The sequence below is a fragment of the Elephas maximus genome, chromosome 2 (genome assembly GCF_024166365.1).
Source record: "Elephas maximus indicus isolate mEleMax1 chromosome 2, mEleMax1 primary haplotype, whole genome shotgun sequence".
In the NCBI taxonomy this organism is placed as follows: Eukaryota; Metazoa; Chordata; class Mammalia; order Proboscidea; family Elephantidae; genus Elephas; species Elephas maximus.
Window position 1 is genome coordinate 231,381,654 of NC_064820.1, and position 20,840 is coordinate 231,402,493.

At 50.8% G+C, this 20,840-nt stretch overlaps 1 protein-coding gene across 1 annotated transcript in view; it reads right to left on the bottom strand.

Moving 5' to 3' along the window:
- Positions 1-593: 593 nt before the first annotated feature.
- Positions 594-20,840, bottom strand: part of MCM3AP (minichromosome maintenance complex component 3 associated protein) — a 40,938-nt gene continuing 20,691 nt past the window's right edge. The window contains exons 18-29 of the mRNA XM_049875059.1: positions 20,492-20,689; positions 19,728-19,796; positions 19,512-19,646; positions 12,401-12,554; positions 11,200-11,458; positions 10,789-10,886; positions 9,774-10,164; positions 8,693-8,950; positions 8,138-8,267; positions 5,317-5,523; positions 1,962-2,106; positions 594-901 (exon numbers count right to left, since the gene is read on the bottom strand). Coding sequence (XP_049731016.1) covers positions 743-901; positions 1,962-2,106; positions 5,317-5,523; positions 8,138-8,267; positions 8,693-8,950; positions 9,774-10,164; positions 10,789-10,886; positions 11,200-11,458; positions 12,401-12,554; positions 19,512-19,646; positions 19,728-19,796; positions 20,492-20,689 — 2,203 coding nt within the window. The 3' untranslated portion in view covers positions 594-742. The remainder of the gene's footprint in view (positions 902-1,961; positions 2,107-5,316; positions 5,524-8,137; positions 8,268-8,692; positions 8,951-9,773; positions 10,165-10,788; positions 10,887-11,199; positions 11,459-12,400; positions 12,555-19,511; positions 19,647-19,727; positions 19,797-20,491; positions 20,690-20,840) is intronic.

The window sequence follows — 20,840 nt, forward strand, 5'->3', positions numbered from 1 at the left end:
TTGGTGCTTATGTTTTCTCTGGGAGATAAGCAAGAATCTAGGCATATTGGAGCTTTGGAGAGAATGAGAAGATAGGAAATAGTTTTCTTGGAGAGATTACAGGCGGGAGATATCAAGTGACAAATGAAGATTGATGGTCATATTCAGCATCACCAAGTCCTATTAAAATCTCTGTATATAACTCAAAGTTATCTCCATCTCTACACAGCAGGTGCTAGGAAACCCTGGGTTACACCCTCTCACCCTCTTGGGCACACTCTCCCTGGCTGCACCCCTGCATTCCCTCCTCCAGAAATCCTGCTGTCTCCTCCGCCAGACCTCCTGACCCAGGCACGCACCCCGTGCACACCCTTCGACAGCTATCTTCATATACTGTTGGCTCAGGGTTTCTGTTGCCCTCCCAGTGTAAACCAGGCGGGCATGGTGGGGGTCCCCGCACCTTCTCCATCTCTGCGTCACTGACGTGTGGCACCTCAGAGACTGCGGCTTTGCTGAGAGAAATGAATGACAACCTGCTGGTGGGTGACTGTCTGAGATCACGAAAACAGAATAGCGACGATGTCTCCAGAGAGGAAATTGCGTATCATGCTGAGAATTGCAAGCCACCTCACTGAGCATCAAAATGGTTTATTTGCATGATTAAGAGTCACATTTCAGCAGGGCATCAAGCATCTGAGAGGAACATTATTTTGGGTACGAGCAGGATCCCCTCCGGAGAGGCCCTCTGTCTCAGGTCAGGTGCTCAGATGTCCACCATGTCCAGCAGCACCGAGAGATGCAGCTCAGAGGCGGCCTCTTCCTCCCTTGAGCTCTGAATAAGCCTTTCCAGGTGCTTCAGCCGCTCGGTCAGAGACACACCCATCACCTCAGATGGCTGCAGCTGTTCTCCAGTCCTTTTGTTCTATTTGAGTTAAAAAGAAAAAGTAGTTTTGGGAAAGCAATAAACCAAGACCTATTTTCTGTGCAGATGCTAGACCTGGCTCACATTACAAACCACTGGGCCCACCCGTCTTGGCATCCACGATGCACCTTCCCGCCACCCCAGCACATGCAAGAACCAGCAGCATCCGCACATGGGGCACTTCTCTTCAGAGCCATCATGAACAAGTTCCACTGTCAATCATTCTTATAAGATATGATTCCCCACAGCTGCACACTCTTCTACCATATGAATCTATTGTAATTATTTAATTGGACCCCAGTTTTTTTGATATTTAGTTTGTTTTTGCTTTTATGCAGTATAATTAATGCTATGTTGAATACTTTCATTAATTTTGTAATTTTGTTCATTTTTGTTAATATCTGGTTTCTTTGGGGCAGAATTGGTGAGTCAAAGGGTATGAACATGTTTAAGGTATTTGAAAAGTAGACACGGTATGTCACCGTGGTTTGCTTTTCTCCCCAGGGATGGAGGGGCTTCCCACAGCCAGTCCAGGACTGACTTTGTGCCTGTCCAGCAGCACAGATCTGTAACGAAAACTGCTTTTGCTCCTTTCACCCCTGAAGGGAGGATGAGGAGGTGGAAAGGCCTTGGGCTATGGCGTCAATTGGGCTGGCTCTGAAAAGCAGCCCTGCGCTGCCCAGCCGGACAGCCTTGGTGAGGCCCTTGACTCTGAGCTGACCCTCCTGGCGTCACACACGGGAAAGGTCAGTCCCCAAAGGGAGGCCCAGAGGATGGACAGCCTGCACTCCACAAACAATGCCTTCACTGCGCTTAGCACAGGGTTAGGATTCTGTTCAGCCCTCGAGCATGCTTCACTTTGATGCTTCATTCATTTCACAAGCAGAAACTCAGAATTAGTTCACTCTCTACAGCACTGACAGAATAAGCTCGAGAAAGTCTAAGCTAATAACCTGTGATCACCATAATGTCATACAGTGAACCAAGATGTTCCTCTTTCCCCCAGCCATTCTCTCCGTCTCTAATGCTAACACAAATGCTAAGCATGCTCTCTCCTGACCTGTGGGCTTGTAGCTGTAGTTTTCACTGCTTGGATAGCCTGAGGCAGAGACACCAGAGTCTGAGGAAGGTAGAGGGGAAGGGAAGTTGAATCTGTAAATGCCTCCAAGTCTTCAGACAACCACTGCTGAAGTTGATCTTTAAACCTGAAACACAGGATGGTAAATTCAGAACCACCCAAGCACCAGAGAGCAAAACGTTAACTATCACTCACTTTTCTCCCGTATATACTTTAAATTTTTCAAAGCCTTTGATCTTCTTGAGGATAGGACTATGTTACTTACATTACCTGAGAGGAAGCGTACTTTAGAAAATTTAATAACTTCCTTTTAGTTTATAAACCCAATTTATATTTAATGAGAAAGGTGGCATTGATCAAAAAACTTCTGCTTTTATGTTACTTGGAATTACTCATAATTCATGTTTTCTCTATTTAGCTTCCTTTGGTTCTATGCATCGTTGATTAATTCTTATCTCTTCATGGATTACCCAAATGTATGGATTGTTGCTTATAGTTTAGAACTAACTCAAAATAACACCCACTGCTATCTAACAGACTTCAAAGCTGTCCACCTCTGTGAACTCATCTTTCCGAGGAATCTGATCCAAACCACTTAAATGCTACAGACCTAGGAAAATCCACCTTAAAAAACCATGACACATCATTTATTCCTCCAACACTGTCTCTTGTGACCCCACCGAGTGTGAGGTGCTGAGGGACACAGTACAAACAGGACAGACGGAGATGGGAAGGCCACATGGGCAGTGGATGCTGGGCAGAGACCTGAAAGGGACGTGAGGTGACCCTCAGGGACATGGGGCAGGGGTCCAGGTGAGGGCAGAAAAGACCTGGCCACGCACGGGGACACGGGCAGAGGTCCACGTGAGGGCAGAGGAGGCCTGGCCACACACAGGCCTGGTGCATTCAGAGAAGCAGCAGCTGAAATGTAGTGGCAGGGGGTCAGATAGGAACAGAGACGGATTGTCTGGGGCCCCTGCTAGCTTGTAAGGAGCAGGCCTTTGATCCCAGGTGAGAGAGGATGCTTCATGTCTGAGAGGATCCCACTGGCTCTGCCAGGAAAAGGGCCACATCTGTGGTAGCAGTCGGAAGGAAGGAGATGGTGGCCTGAGTAGGCTGGCTGTCATGGAGTCATGACCAGTGGCCCGAGGCTGAGTGTGCTCTGAAAAGAGTTCACCTGACCTGCAGAAGACTGGATTGGGGGGGAGGGGCACGTGGCTTGGGCAGCGGGAAGGACTGCTGTCACTGAGAAGCTCAGGGCAGGAGGGGCTGGCCGGGGAAAACAGGGATCTCATCCAGAACACGTTAAATCTGAGAGGACTGTTAGACATCCCAGTGGAGATTCACGGAGGCAGCAGGACAGTCTCATCAGGAGTTCAGGAACTCTGGGCCTGAGACGTACGCTTGTAACTATCAGACACTGACACCATTTAAACTCCACGAGACTGGGCAAAATCACAGGCAGCAGGTGCCGATGGAGAAGAGAGGTGGTCTGGGAGGCAGCCGGGCTGTCAGGGTGGGAAGAGGCAGCAGAGGGGTCCCGGGAGAAGGCAGTGGGCAGCCAGGGAGTCGGGAACAAGAAGGAGGTGAGCAGATGTGGGACACAGCAGGGTCTGGTACTTGTTCACTTGATGGTTTCCGGGGTTGGGCTGCGAGAATGGACATGGGGAGAAGGCGGCACCTGGGAGGCTGCGAGAGAGACGACTTCCACGTGAACACCGACAGCAGGGCCGGGGGTCTCACTGTTAGGGGAGCAGAACCATTGTGGTAGCCAGAGAGCGCACGGGGCTGGAAAGGAGCAAGGCCTCACATTGGGCACCAAGAGGATCCAGGATGGGGCGGACGAGACCTGGACCCACATGGCAGCTGCCCAGCTCAGGGCCAAGAGGCTGTCAGGTGTGGCAGGGGTGAGCTCTGTGGATGCCCCTCTTGCTGGAAAAGCATAGAGAAGGCTGCCAGGTGTGGCAGGGGTGAGCTCTGTAGACACCCCCTCCACCCCCTGCTGGTAAAGCACAGAGGAGGCTGTCAGATATGGCAGGGGTGAGCTCTGTGGACACCCCCCCTTGCTGGAAAAGCACAGAGGAGGCTGTCATATTTGGCAGGGGTGAGCTCTGTGGATGCCCCCCACCTTGCTGGTAAAGCACAGAGAAGGCTGTCAGGTGTGGCAGGGGTGAGCTCTGTGGACATCCCACTCCCCACCCCCCGCTGGTAAAGCACAAAGAAGGCTGTCAGGTGTGGCAGGGGTGAGCTCTGTGGACGCCCCTCTTGCTGGTAAAGCATGGAGGAGGCTGCCAGGTGTGGCGGGGTGAGCTCTGTGGACACCCCCCTGCTTGCTGGTAAAGCACAGAGGAGGCTGTCAGGTGTGGCAGGGTAAGCTCTGTGGACACCTCTCTTGCTGGTAAAGCACAGACAAGGCTGCCAGGTATGGCAGGGGAGAGCTCTGTGGATACTTCCCCTTACTGGTAAAGCACAGAGAAGGCTGTCAGGTGTGGCAGGGGTGAGCTCTGTGGACGCCACCCCCGCCCCTTGCTGGTAAAGCACGGAGGAGGCTGTCAGGTGTAGCAGGGGTGAGCTCTGTGGACGCCCCACTTGCTGGTAAAGCACAGAGTAGGCTGCCAGAGGAGAGCACAAGGGACGGAGGTGCTGGCCCGGAGGGGTGGGGGGAGTGCACTCAGAGGGCGGGAGGTGGGAGATACATTGCTCCCAGAGTGGGTGCTCCACCAGCAACCCCCATGCTCGCCCAGGGCAGGGAGGCAGAGCCTACCACATGCGTGATCCACAGAACATACAAAACTCACTTTGGACCATACACAAATTAAACTGATTTTAAATAAGACATTCAAAAACACGCTCTCCAGGGCACAACCTCTGTCCTCAGGGAGCTTCTACTTAAGTGGGTCTGACTCACCTTCATTTTTAAATAAAATCTCATCACCGTTACCCTCGCTGGCCCACCTGCCCTCCCCGTCACCCCAACCTCACTGTCCTCCCCATCACCCCATTGCCCTGACCTCCCTGTCCTCCCCATTGCCCCATCCTCCCCGTTACCCCATCACCCCGACCTCCCCATCGCCCCATCACCCCATCGCCCTGTCCTACCCATCACCGTCAACTCATCCTCATCACCCCATCCTCCCCATTCTCCCTGTCACCCCGACCTCCCCGTCGCCCCACCCTCCCCACCTGGCTGTCCTTCCACCCTCGCTGGCACAACTGCCCTCCCCGCCTGACTGTCCCGGACCCCTGGAGCAGTCACCGGACCCCTGGAGCAGTTACCGTCTCTCGGAGCATGAAATGGACCAGATAGAGCACATGCCCTGCAGGGAGCAGCTCTCACCTCCTGCTCTCCTCCTTCTCCAGGAGCAGGCTGCTGCACAGGCGCTGGGACAGGTGCTCCCCAGCCGAAGCACCACAGATCAAGTCCCCCGCACTGGGGGTGCCCCCTTCCCGGCCGGCCGCCGTGTTCCTTTCCTGCTGCAGGTGCATGTGGAGTAATGGAGCAGGGAAACGGCTAGCAGGAGGGTGGAGAGACTTGACCCCCGAGCTGGAAAAGCATGTTCTCAGAGTTACAGTCAGGAGAGTAAAGTAGGACCCTACCTCACCATCTGTGGGTGCCAACACTGCCGACACAGAGCCTCAGATGCTGCTTCCACCCCTGCCTGCACTATGCAGACCCTCGCCCACGTGGCACCACATCCTGCCTTCACGCCTGCGCTGCCAGAAGTTTCCAATGCCGTGAGGGCATGTCCACTCTGAACCTTCCGTCCCACCCAGAGTGACAAATAGATCCTCCATTGCTTCTAAACATGGGCAAGGCTCAGCTTTTAAGTGTTGTTCTTAAATCTGCCAGGAGTCATGTTCGCAAATGCAGGAAGAGGAAATCTGATGTTTTTCCTAACAGATGCATTAACCCACCACAGTGATGAAGAGCCCATCCTTCCCACTCATTTCCCACTTGACATGGACCCTGTCGCACACAGTTCCATTCTGGTCCAGTGGTCTATTTCTGCACTGCCACACAGTTTTAAATCCCAAAGCTTTACTACATGTTTTGAAACCAGGTTGCACCAACTGTCCTTGTTCCTTTCTTCTCAAAGTTTTCCGTGATAACTACTATAAGAACTTGAGAAATAGTTTAAACTGAGAAGAAAACATTCTTTTGTGGTTACAAGAGTGGAGAGGGAGGGTGGTACAAGGGCATTCGCTAATTAGATAGTAGATAAGAACTACTTTAGGTGAAGGGAAAGACAGCACACAATACAGGGGAGGTCAGCACAATTGGACTAAACCAAAAGCAAAGAAGTTTCCTGAATAAACTGAATGCTTTGAAGGCCAGCGTAGCAGGAGCAGGGGTCTGGGAACCATGGTTTCAGGGGACATCTAAGTCAACTGGCATAATAAAATCTATTAAGAAAACATTCTACATCCCACTTTGAAGAGTGGCATCTGGGGTCTTAAACGCTAGCAAGCAGCCATCTAAGATGCATCACTTGGTCTCAACCCACCTGGATCAGAGGAGAATGAAGAACACCAAGGGCACAAGGCGATTACAAGCCCAAGGGACAGAAAGGGCCACATGAACCAGAGACTACATCATCCCGAGACCAGAAGAACTAGATGGTGCCAGGCTACAACCGATGACTGCCCTGACAGGGAACGCAACAGAGAACCCCTGAGGGAGCAGGAGAGCAGGGGATGCACACACCAAATTCTCATAAAAAGACCAGACTTAATGGTCTGAGACTGGAAGGACCCCAGTGGTCACGGCCCCCAGACCTTCTGTTGGCCCAGGACAGGAACCATTCTCAAAGCCAACTCTTCAGACATGGATTGGACTGGACAATGGGTTGTGGGAGAGGGACGCTGGTGAGGAGTGAGCTTCTTGGATCAGGTGGACACTTGAGACTATGTTGGTATCTCCTGCCTGGAGGGGAGATGAGAGGGTGGAGGGGGTTAGAAGCTGGCAAAACGGACACGAAAAGAGAGTGGAGGGAGAGAGTAGGGTGCCTCATTAGGGGGAGAGTAATTGGGAGTGTGTAGCAAGGCGTATATGAGTTTTTGTGTGAGAAGCTGACTTGATTTGTAAACTTTCACTTAAAGCACAATTATTAAAAAATTTTTTTTTTCTGTGATCATACAGCTTCTCATCCTGAAAAATTTTAGAATTAACTTATTTGGTTCCAGGGAAAGCCAGAAGGGTGCTTCCCTGGCTGGAAATGAGCTGACTTCACCATTTGGGAGTGGCGTTGTTACAGCTCCGTGTCCTCCCCTCAATGCAGACCTGGCCTCACATACTAGGGGTTCAGCCTCCCGTCTTCCATGCCCCTGTGTGGTCGGCTTGCTGTGGCCATGGATGGAAACTTGCTATACCGCAGGCCGATCTCTCTGATCAGCCTGCTGGACCCTGAAATGTTGACAGTCTGACTGCTGATCATCTCGGACCAACAACGTGCTATCCAGAAACAAGATTTCTGCTCTCCTCCGACAACGCACCCTCCCTGCTCTACTCAGTCAGAGTCTACAGGACAATGAGGATGGCAGCGTTGATGGTGGTATCGCTCTGGGTCGAATGCCGTATTTCTAACGTCTTATCAAGAAGCATAGTTTTGGGATAGTTTTACAGTGGATAGCCTTTTCAAGATAAGGACTTTCTCCCCCAAGCTCGACAGAGATGAGGAGTGGGCCTGGATTTTAAGAAATGCACTCCAGCCAGCACGTGCTCCCTGCGAGCTCAGCACACTGTGGCGGCCCTGCTGCACCCGCTCAGCATTTCTCAGCCGGGGTTATGGGTCACTTTCTCTCCCGGCTCTCCTGTCAGTTATGGCGTCGTATCGCATCACAGAAGACACGAGTGGCTCCAGGGCAGCTCCCGCTGCGCAGGGACAGGCTCTTCTGAGGGCCTGCAGGGCCTGCCCACGTGGGCTACACTCACTGCAACCGACACAAATAAGCGTGAAGGTGTAGGGGCTCTCCTCTATGGGCTATGGTGGAGACACTACAGTTCGTCTCCTGGCTGCTGGGCCCAGCAGACACACGCACACGCAACACAGATCTCACTATCCCCAGCTGCGGGGACCAACAAACACACACACAAACAACACAGACCTCGCTGTCCCTGGCTCTGGGTCCCAGCAGACACACGCACACACAGATCTCACCGAACCCGGCTCTGCTGAATCTCCTTCTGCGTCTGGATTCTGGCTCGTTCCCATGACAAAGGGACTTCGTATTTTTTCAAATGGTTTTTAAAAAAGTACACACATATCTGACCATCTTCGCTCAGTGCTTCTAAAGAAACAACACAAAAGGCAACAGGAGAGGAAAACATCAGAAGAGCAAGGGGTGATCTCGTGACCTGTGCCTAAACCTACCGACCTCGCAGGCCAGCTCTCTGGTTAACCTGAGCCCCACAGTTCCTGACTCCCAGGCCCACGCCAAACTTACGTGCCCATGGCCCACAGTCCTGCCTACCAAAGAAGCCACAAGCTGGGCTACTTTAGGGAGGCTATGCAACGTGGGCTGGACGGCCCTCCATCAGCATGGGACCCCAGTGAGTAAAGACCCTATCAGGACCTTGTCAGCCCTTCCCAGTGTTTACCCACCAGTGGTGCATCTCTGGCTTGAAGAAGGACCATCAGGACAGGTAGGGGGACATGAGAGGGAGGCACAGCACATGCAATAACAAGGATGATGACCTGGAGCAAGCTGCCCACCTGAGGCGATGGGGAGCCGGGGGGGCGCCCAGTCTTGCAGCTTGTGGTCAATGCACAGGGCAAGGAAGTCGTCCCATGGGATCTCGGCGACCGAGGGCCCTGCTGCCTGGCCCGGCGTAGGGTTCTGGCTCCTCCACCTGCTGTAGGTCCTGCTGAGCAGGCTCTCCACCTGGGACTGCAGAACAGGCTGCGCCTGGCGTGAGTTAGAGATCTGCGATGCGTACTGGAGGACCATGGTGCAGACGGGGGCCCAGGGTGCTGGGGAGAGAGCACGTATCAGCCGCAGGGGCCGTCTGCCCAGAACATGCTTCACGCTGCTCTGAGAAGGAGCCATGTGGGAAAGTTCCCGCTCTGATGCTGTAGCAGCACTCTGCCTCAGGGCTACAGCAAGGGGTGCCCCCTCCCACAAGGCTGATGGGGTTGTCCTGGCCACATGACTTGACCACTGGTGGGCACATCCCTCAACAGCACACAGTGCGTGCATTAGCCAAGGAAGGGGCAGCCTCCGAGCTGCTCCGGGCTCACACCAGGCCAGATGACCCGTGTAGTCTGAGTCCAAACTTGGCGCAGAGACCGCATGACAGCAAAGCGGCATAGCCTGGCCTGAGCAGGGCTCCTTGTGAAGAGAGGGGACATGGACGCCGAGTCAGCACTGATGGCCGGGCCACACAGAACTGGCGGCCGTGCTCCTGCCTCCCTTGTCTGCCTGTCTGGTCCCAGTGACCAGCTATGGTTTCAGATACCCCATGAGCCTGGCGCCCCTCCCGGAACCCTCCACCTCCCCTCTAGAGCTAAGCATGTCAGTAGTGAGGGGCCAACCAGTGCCCACCCTCCAGCTGGGCTCATCCTGACTGCCTGCGCCAACAGTTGGGCACTGGGGATGGAGAGTGCAGCAGGGGGAGGGGGCAATGCAGTGGGCGTAGAGGGGGTAGTGGGGGCTAGCAGGCACCCCCCCCCGGGCCCACGTGGCAATGGACACACAAACTGCGCACCAGAGCGTGAGACATGCCAACACCGTTTCTGCAAGCCAGCCTCCCCTCTCCCCAGCCCTCCCAGGGCTCCCTTTGGCCAAGGCACACACCCCCAGGCGGCGGGAGGTCCATCTGAGGGATCTGAAAGGCAAGCACTGCCTGCTTCAGCCAAGCCAGGTGCTCTGGGCTGTTCCAGTGTAGGTGGGGCAGTAGCCGGCTGCCTCCCACCTCAGCAAACTCCGTGATGGGCCAGGACAGATCACAGAGCTGCTGGAAGGAGGCCACGGTGGCCAGGAAGTAAAGCACACTATTGAAGAGCTCGATGACAGCTCCTGGCTCCTGTGAGGCCAGCCCGGCCAGCCGCCGCTCCCGCCGGTCATGGAAGAACCGGCCACCGAACTCCCGGGCCACTCCGTCCTCAATGTACTGGGTGAGCGGCTGACAGCATAGGTCCAGGGCACTGGGGCAGCGAGATACCAGCCACTGCACAGCCTGTGAGACCTGAGCAGGGGAATGGATGGGCAGGCCTTACAGCAGGGCAGCTTTCAGAGGAAGTTCCCAGCAGGCCAGCACCCACCCAGCACCCACCTTGCATTGCTCACGGGGCCCACAGCACCCACAGCCCCCCACTCCATGGTCATCCCCCCGATACCCCCACCCAGAGTCACCTCCTGCCCCTGTGATCATCCCCCCGACACCCCCACCCAGTGTCACCTCCTCCCCTGTGGTTACTTTAATCTCAAGTCCCACGCACGTCTCTCCCAAAAAATTATCAGCACAGACATATTTGTTTAAACAGAAATCTCAGGTAATACTGTATCTGCCCATATCCCAATGACAGTCACTCTAGAAAGTTCACAGATGTGACCTTCAGATAGGAAATATGGCCAAACACATCTTAAATTCATAGAAACAAAAATACTAAAGACATTTCACAAACAATTCGTTACAGGTGGCAAGACTATGGACAAACTATGTTTTATTCTGATCTGTGCTTGTTTTTTGAACGTTACCTGGATAAGACATAAAGCTAAAACTCCAAACAGTAACGGATACTAAACTCAAGACAGAGCAAAGGAGAAAAACTGAGAGTATCTGCTGTGCCTGTGAAAGTCGGGGGCGTACCTTAGTGGTGCCTCGTAAGTCACGGATGGAATCTGGAATCTCGATAACAGTGTAATCTGAGATCAGCTTGGCCGACACCAAATCCTGCAGCATCAGGCCTGGAAAAGCAGATGAGCTTCACTGTCTCCCTCCTGCAGTTTGCACACACGCAAGCACACGTGCCCACACGCGCACATGGCCACACATAACGCACACAGGTGTGCACACACACACCACATACATAAGCATGTGCATGTACAAATGCAGACACTAGCCCAGGACACAGCATTAGCACCACATTCACCAGCAACCTGTGCCCGGCTCGCAAGGCAATGATGCCTGCAGGGACTGTCGGTGCCTCCTGGAAGCAGACCCCCCCGCCACCCGCTCACTTACTACCGCCAGCTCATAAGCAAGGCTGCATCCACACACCGTCCTCCACGTCGCTCTCAACAGTGTCCTCGGCTGGGCTGGGTGCAAGCACGGCCAGTGGGACCGCGGGCTGGAAGGGCTTGGCCTGCAGGAGCTGCTTGAGCTGCAGCAGGGCCGACAGCCAGTACACGTCTTCCTCAGCCAGGTCCTCGCTCTGCACTCGGGGGGGCAGCAGCAGCAGCAGCCCACTGGCACCCAGGAGGTCCTTCTGCGTCTCCACGGCATCGAGGGCACGGTCGCTGAGGGTGCCACAAGCCACCTGGAACAGCACGAAGACCATCGGGACAAATCACAGGTGCCATCAGCAGACTGAGCGCAGGCAGAGCACTGCAGTGGCATCCAGGCTGGCCGAAAAGGACTGAAGTAGGCCGAGCCCCGAGTCCACAAGCAACCCAAGAAACAGTGCACCACAGATCACATGGCGTCCAGCAAAGACAGGGTTTGACTGTACTCGTTTAACCTCAACAATTTCAACAAGCACAGAGATGGGTAGCCCACCACGGCAGAAAGGGAGAGACAAGCCAGCTGCGGACAGGGGTTCCGACACTTTCAAGGGCAGGGAGGAGACGGGCCGTTGCTGGCCTGGGACGTGGAGGAAGCCCCCCTGGGTGGGTGCAGTCTGCTGGGACGGCAGGCGGTGCCGGCACTGCCACCAAGGCAAGGCTCAGCCGTGAGAGGCAGCTGCACGTTGGGCAGCCACCCTGACCCTGGTGAGCAGCCTCTTCAGATGCCAGACTTCGTCAGGCCCAGTGGAGGGTACGGGCTGAGGGACAGGTTCCTTCCAAGCAGCAAGCCCAGGAGAAGACTGGAGGGTCTCCTCTGGAGACACCGAGCAGCCTGAGGCGGACACCCAGGTCATCTGCTATCCAAGAACACCACCCCCTGCCCCATCCCCTGCATTCCTGAGAAAACCACTTGGGAGAATAACAGCATCTGTACAATTCCCATGATGTTGGGAGTGAGAGAACACAAGTAGATGACAGTGGTCAGCCCCTCACATTCAGGCACGTGCTGACGGACCCCTCACCTTCAGGCACACACCAACAGGCCCCTCACCTTTAGGCACACGCCAACGGGCCCCTCACCTTCAAGCACATGCCGACGTGCCCCTCGCCTTCGGGCACGTGCCAACGGGCCCCTCACCTTCCCACACTCCCTGATGGGCCCCTCACCTTCATGCACACCCTGACGGGCCCCTCACCTTCACACACACGCTGACATACACGGGCTGGCTCCCTCTGCTGCTGAGAGTGCTTGCCAGAGCAAGTGTCTGGATCCCGCCTGCATCACCACCTGCACCATCCGCCGGGCCTCCGTCTCCCATGAACTTAACCTTTAGCCAATCTGCCAGAGTTCTGTGAATAAATGAAAATAACACTTCACTTGAAGAGGAAGCCAATTTTAAATCTGAACTGCGAGGATTTTCAGAAGCGAGAAGAAGGACGGTGTCACACAGACCTAGGCTCATATACCACAGTGCACTGACATACCACGGGGCACTGATACACCACAGTGCACTGATATACCACGGGGCACTGATACACCACAGTGCACTGATATACCACGGGGCACTGATACACCACAGTGCACTGATATATAACAGCGCGCTGATATACCATGGTGCACTGTGACGTTGACTGGACAACCTGGGCTGTGGCTTTAAAGTGGAGCCAGGGAAACCATGGGGCTTCAGTGGGGCTGGCAGAAGGGACACTTGGGAACAGGCTTGTTCTAATGCAATTCAAGATTCTGAATCTTAGAAAAGATCTTGAGGATGGAAAAGGTCCTTACACGTTTTATAGACTCAAAGTTCTCAATTTCATAACGAACTCATTAGCAAATCAGAAGCCAACTGTTTTAAGAAATGAATCATCATTTAAATACTCTTAAGAGTGCCACACTCTCCTCCTTGCTCAGCTGTCTTCTGAGATGAGCTTTGCCTTTTTCTTCCTATTTCCCTAGCCTGCATGCGGTTCAGCGCTGAGCGCTTAAAAAGTAATGTGTTCTGAACTCTTATACACTGCTGGTGGGAACGTAAAATGGTACAACCACTTTGGAAATCTATCTGGCGTTGTCTTAAACAGTTAAAAATAGAACTACCATACAACCCAGAAATCCCACTCCTCGGAATATACCCTAGAGAAATAAGAGCCTTCACACAAACAGATATATGCACACCCATGTTTATTGCAGCTCTGTTTACAATAGCAAAAAGCTGGAAGCAACCAAGGTGTCCGTCAACGGATGAATGGTTAAATAAATTGTGGTATATTCACACAGTGGAATACTACGCATCGATAAACAGTGACGAATCTGTGAAACATTTCATAACATGGAGGAACCTGGAAGGCATTATGCTGAGTGAAATTAGTCAGAGGCAAAAGGACAAATATTGTATGAGACCACTATTATAAGATCTTGAGAAATAGTATAAACTGAGAAGAACACATACTTTTGTGGTTACAAGGCGGGGAGGGAGGGAGGGTGGGAGAGGGTTTTTTACTGATTAATTAGTAGATAAGAACTGCTTTAGGTGAAGGGAAGGACAATACTCAATACATGGAAGGTCAGCTCAACTGGACTGGACCAAAAGCAAAGAATTTTCCAGGATAAATTGAATGCTTCAAAGGTTAGCGGAGCACGGGCGGGGGTTTGGGGACGATGGTTTAAGGGGACTTCTAAGTCAATTGGCAAAATAATTCTATTATGAAAACATTCTGCATCCCACTTTGAAATGCGGCATCTGGGGTCTTAAATGCTAACAAGCGGCCATCTAAGATGCATCAATTGGTCTCAACCCACCTGGAGCAAAGGACAATGAAGAACACCAAGGCCACACGACAACTAAGAGCCCAAGAGACAGAAAGGGCCACATGAACCAGAGACCTACATCATCCTGAGACCAGAAGAACTAGTTGGTGTCCGGCCACAATCGATGACTGCCCTGACAGGGAGCACAGCAGAGGACCCCTGAGGGAGCAGGAGATCAGTGGGATACAGACCCCAAATTCTCATAAAAAGACCAAACTTAATGGTCTGACTGAGACTGGAGGAATCCTGGCAGCCATGCTCCCCAGACCTTCAGTTGACACAGGACAGGAGCCATCCCCGAAGACAACTCATCAGAAATGAAAGGGACTGGTCAGCGGGTGGGAGAGAGACGCTGATGAAGAATGAGCTAATTATATCAGGTGGACACTTGAGATTGTGTTGGCAACTCTTGTCTGGAGGGGGGATGGGAGGGTAGAGAGAGAGGGAAGCCGGCAAAATTGTCAAGAAAGGAGAGACTGAAAGGGCTGACTCAAGAGGGGGAGAGCAAGTGGGAGTAGGGAGTGAGATGTATGTAAACTTATATGTGACAGACTGATTGGATTTGTAAACATTCTCTTGAAGCTTAATAAAAGTTATAGAAAAAAAAAAAAGAAGAGACTGGAAGGGCTGACTCATTACAGGGAGAGCAAGTGGACGTACGGAGTAAGGTGTATATAAACTTATATGTGACAGTCTGACTTGATTTGTAAACGTTCACTTGAAGCTCAATAAAAATTAATAAAAAAAAAAAAGTAATGTGTTCTGAGAAGCTGGAGCCTTCATACACGGCTGGTGGGAATGTAAGGTAGTGCAGCCACTGGGGAAAACAGTCCAGAAGTTCCTCAAACAGTTAAACACAAAGTTACAATATGAGCCAGCAATCCCACCCCTAGGTATATACCCAAGAGAACTGAAAACATACATCCGCACAAAAACTTCCATGTCCCTGATATCAAAACCAGGTAAAGACACAACAAAAACAGAAAATTACAGACCTATGGCCCTCATGAATTTAGACGCAAAAATCCCCAACACAATTCTAGCCAACAGAATTCAACAACATATCAAAAATATAATGCACCATGACCAAGTGGGATTCATACTGGGTATCTCCAGGGATGGTTCAGCATTAGAAAAACCATTAATGTAATCCACCATATAAATAAAACAAAAGACAAGAACCACATGATCTTATGAATTGGCACAGAAAAGGCATTTGACAAAGTTCAACACTCATTCATGATAAAAACTCTCAGCAAAATAAGAACAGGAAGGAAATTTTTCAACATAATAAAGGGCATTTATGCAAAGACAGCAGCCAACGTCATACTAAGTGCAGAAAGTCTGAAAGCATTCCTCCTGAGAACGGGAACCAGACAAGGATGCCCTTTATCACCGCTCTTATTCAACATTGTGTTGGAGGTCCTAAACAGAGCAATTAGGCTAGATACAGAAATAAAACGAATCCAGACTGGCAAGAAAGAAGTAAAAAGTACCTCTGTTTGCAGATGACATGATCTTATACACAGAAAACCCTAAGGAATCCTCCAGAAACTACTGAAACTAACAGAAGAGTTCAGCAGGGTATCGGATACAAGATAAACATACAAAAATCAGTCAGATTCCTCTACACCAACAAAAAGAACATCAAAAAAGAAATCACCAAATCAATACCATTTACAGTAGCCCCCAAGAAGATAAAATACTTAAGAATAAATCTTACCAGAGATGTAAAAGACTTATACAAAAAAAAATACTACAATAAACTTCTGCAAGAAACCAAGAGAGACCTACGTAAGTGGAAAAACATACCGTGCTCATCTATTCTACCAAAAACGATCTATAGATTTAACGCAACTCCGATCCAAATTCTGAAGACATTTCTAATGAGATGGAGAAAGAAATCACCAATGTCATATGGAAGGGAAAGAAGCCCTGGATAAGTAAAGCATTACTGAAAAAGAAGAACAAAGTGGGAGGCCTTACTCTACCTGATTTTAGAACCTATTATACCACCACAGTAGTCAAAACAGCCTGGTACTGGTACAACAACAGATACATGGACAAGGGAACAGAATTGAGAATCCAGACATAAATCCATCCACATATGAGCAGTTGATATTTGACAAAGGCCCCAAAATAGTTAAATGGGGAAAAGACAGTCTTTTTAACAAATGGTGCTGGCATAACTGGATATCCATCTACAAAAAAATGAAACAAGACCCATACCTCACTCTGTACACAAAAAGAGCTCAAAATGGATCAAAGACCTAATTGTAAAATCTAAAACAATAAAGATCATGGAAGAAAAAATAGGGACAACGTTAGGAGCCCTAATACATAGCATAAACGGTATATAAAACATTACTAACAATGCAGAAGAAAAACTAGATAACTGGGAGCTCCTAAAAATCAAACACCTATGCTCATCCAAAGACTTCACCAAAAGAGTAAAAAGACTACCTACAGAATGGGGAAAAGTTTTTAGCTGTGACATTTCTGATCAGTGCTTGATCTCTAAAATCTACATGATACTGCAAAAACTCAACTACAAAAAGACAAATAACCCAATTAAAAAATGCGCAAAAGATATGAATAGACACTTCATTAAAGAAGACATTCAGGCAGCTAACAGATACATGTGGAAATGCTCACAATCATCAGCCATTAGGGAAACACAAATCAAAACTATAATGAGATTTCATCTCACTCCAACAAGGCTGGCATTAATCCAAAAAACACAAAATAATAAATGTTGGAGAGGCTGTGGAGAGACTGGAACACTTTTACACTGCTGGTGGGAATGTAAAATGGTACAACCACTTTGGAAATCGATTTGGCGCTTCCTTAAAAAGCAAGAAATAGAATTGCCGTACCAAAAACCCAAACCAAACCCACTGCCGTCGAGTCGATTCCAACTCATAGTGACCCTATTGGACAGAGTAGAACTGCCCCGTAGAGTTTCCAAGGAGCACCTGGCAGATTCGAACTGCTGACCTTTTGGTCAGCAGCCGTAGCATTTAACCGCTACACCACCAGGGTTTCCAGAATTACCACACAATCCAGTAATCCCACTCCTTGGAATACATCCTAGAGAAATAAGAGCCTTTACATGAACAGGTATATGCACACCCATGTTCACTGCAGCACTGTTCACAACAGCAAAAAGATGGAAGCAATCAAGGTGACCAACAACGGATGAATGGGTAAATAATGGTATGTTCACACAATGGAATACTACGCATCGATAAAGAACAGTGAGGAATCTGTGAAACATTTCATAACATGGAGGAACCTGGAAGGCATTATGCTGAGTGAAATTAGTCAGTTGCAGAAGGACAAATGTATAAGACCACTATTATAAGAACTTGAGAAATAGTTTAAACTGAGAAGAAAATATTCTTTTGTGGTTACGAGAGGAGGGAGTGAGGGAGGGTGGGAGAGGGGCATTCACTAAATAGATAGCAGACAAGAACTACTTTAGGTAACTGGAAAGACAACACACAATACACGGGAGGTCAGCACAACAGGACTAAACCAAAAGCAAAGAAGTTTCCTGAATAAACTGAATGCTGCGAAGGCCACGATAGCAGGGGCGGGGGTCTGGGGAACATGGTTTCAGGGGACACCTAAGTCAACTGGCATAATAAAATCTATTAAGAACACATTCTTTATCCCACTTTGAAGAGTGGCGCCTGGGGTCTTAAACGCTAGTAAGCGGCTATCTAAGATGCATCAATTGGTCTCAACCCACCTGGAGCAAAGCAGAATGAAGAACACCAAGGACACAATGTAATTACAAGCCCAAGAGACAGAAAACCAAAAAATGCCAAACCCAGTGCCGTCGAGTCAATCCCAACTCATGGCGACCCTAGAGGACAGAGTAGAACTGCCCCAAAGAGTTTCTAAGGAGCGCCTGGTGGATTTGAACTACCAACCCTTTGGTTAGCAGCCGTAGCACTTAACCACTACACCACCAGGGTTTCCAAGAGACAGAAAGGGCCACATAAACCAGAGTACATCATCCTGAGAACAGAAGAACTAGACGGTGCCCGGCTACAACCGATGACTGTCCTGAAAGGGAACACAACAGAGAACCCCTGAGGGAGGAGAGCAGTGGGATGCAGACCCCAAATTCTCGTAAAAAGACCAGACTTGATGGTCTGACTGAGACTGGAGGGACCTGTTGGCCCAGGACAGGAACCATTCCCAAAGCCAACTCTTCAGACATGGATTGGACTGGAAAATGGGTTGGAGGGGGATGCAGGTGAGGAGCGAGCTTCTTGGATCAGGTGGTCACTTTAGACTATGTTGGCATCTCCTGCCTGGAGGGGAGATGAGAGGGTGGAGGGGGATAGAAGCTGGCGAACTGGACACGAAAAGAGAGAGTGGAGGGAGAGAGTGGGCTGTCTCATTAGGGGGAGAGCAATTGGGAGTATGTAGCAAGGTGAATGTAAGTTTTTGTGTGAGAGGCTGACTTAATTTGTAAACTTTCAATTAAAGAGCAATAAAATTTTTTTAAAAAACTTGTATGTTCATAAAAAACATAGTTAGCGTTACTCACCATAGCCGAAAAGTGAAAACAAACCAAATGCCCACACAACTGACGAACAGGTAAATAAAATCCAGTCTATCCATACAATGGAATGTCATCTAGCCATAAAAAAGAATGAAGTTCTGACACATACTGCAACATGGACAAACCCTGAAAACATTATGCTAAGTGAAAGAAGTCAGTCACAAAAGGACAAATACTGCATGATCCCACTGATATAAAACGTCCATGATAGGCAAAACTAGGGAGTGAAAAAGTAGACTGCGTTTCTCGGGGCCGGGGAGAGAGTAATGGAAAAGGACTGCCTGATAGGAGTTTCTTTTTGGGGGATGAAAATGTTCCAAAATTAGCTTATGGCGTGGGTTGTACAACCCTGGGAATGCACTACAAATCCCTGAATTAGATACTTTCAAAAGGTGAATCATACGGTGTATGAATTCTGTGTCAGCAATGCTGTTCTAAACTAAAGAAGTAACTTATGCTCTAATTGCTTTAAAAGTATGGAAGCTCTCCGGTTGCAGGAAAATGATACCACGTGAATATTCTAGGTTACCTTTTTTTTTTTAATTGTGGTGAAAACATAACACACCAAAATGGATTACTTTTTAAGAATCCCAAAAGCTTTCTCCTATAGGAATAAAAAGCGGAACTGTGACAGACAAGCTATAAACTGTCTTAACCAAGAGTCTAAAAAACGAAGGTGTCTCTGGTCCATACATCTGAGCACAACCCTAAACGACCACCAACCCTTCAATGCTTTTGGACAAAGACTACCGCTGAGTTCAGAATAAAAACTGAAATAATCTAAAACATCAACTTTAAATCATGAACAAACTAGATAGAGTCTAAAGACAGACAACCACACTTCAGAGGTGCCCTGGGACACAAACAGGAGAAGGAACCACCGACCCTTCAGCTTACTCCCACCTGCTGGCGGCTGCCTGACCTGCTGGGACTCCCTGGGGACAGCTCCTCTCCGTCGGGCAGCACCAGCACCAGCTTCCAGAACATGTGCTCCCGCCACCCAGGAAGGTGCTCGGCCACAAGGGTCGGCAGGTCCAGAGGTGCCCACACTGCATCCCTGAGGGAACAGAACACCGCAGTGAGTCGGCCACAGCCTCAGGGAGGACAGCTGCCCCCGGAGTGGAGTGCTGGGACCCACCTCAGCAGCTGCTGGTGGAAATGCTGGACTTTCATGCGGTGAGCAGCCAAGTCCCTGAGCTGCCTCAGTCTGCAGAGAGCAAGAGAAAGTGATGTCATGCCTGCCCCAGGGGCCATAGATGGTTAGGGAGACGAGGATGGGTGGGAGCAGCCAGAGAGCCGCCCAGTGGGCCTATGAGATGCACTGAGGGAGCAGAGGGTATAAGGTGCGCAGGCAGCAGCAGGGGCCCCGGAGGAGAGGCAGGGGCCCTAGAGGAGCGGCAGGAGCCCCGGAGGAGTGGCGGGGGCTCTGAAGGGGGCTCCAGAGGAGCAGCGGGGGCCGCAGGGGTGCAACAGGGACTCCAGAAGAGCGGCAGGGACCTTGGAGGAGCAGCAGGGACTCCAGAGGACCAGCAGGGACCCCAGATGAGCAGAACATGAGGTGAGGCGGGGGCCAGCTGAGGCCTCTGGCTTCACTAACAAGGAGGGAAGCTTGAGAGAAATACAGGGGGTTCACAAACGAATGTCTATCGATAGGGCTGGAGTGCTCCAGGGAAAAAGGCATGTGACATCTGAGCCAGGAACCAGGCTCCTAATGATCTGCACTAGTCCCCAGACCACAGGGAAGGCCAACCCAAACACACAGCCTGCGGAGGCCCCGACACACATGGTCACCTATGCTCACATAAAGCCAAGTGGGAGCAGGAAGCCTGGAGAGCCTTAAGGGATTGGGAGGGGCTGACCTGGGGGCACGAGACCCAGGACGCCCACAGGTGAGGGCCTGACCTGGTACAGGAGACACCCAGCTTGCCCGCATGGCCCAGATTCAGGAGGCCACGGGCCAGGTTCTCTGCAGTGATGGGGCACTCAGCACTTGGGGCCAGTGCCCTCAGCCGGTCGGCTGCGTCCACACCACAGGGGGCTGCAGGGAAGGCCCGCATCTGGCGCCTCAGCTTCTTCCGGGCTGCAACAGCATCCCTCCACCTGGGGACACACCAACCCACATCACGTGCCCTGAAGTCAGCTCAGGCCAAGTGCAAACACAGGGAGGATGGGCTTTCCTGGCAAAGTGTTTAATTCTGTATGTATGTGTATACACGTGCACGTGTGTGTGATGTATGTACACATGGGTATG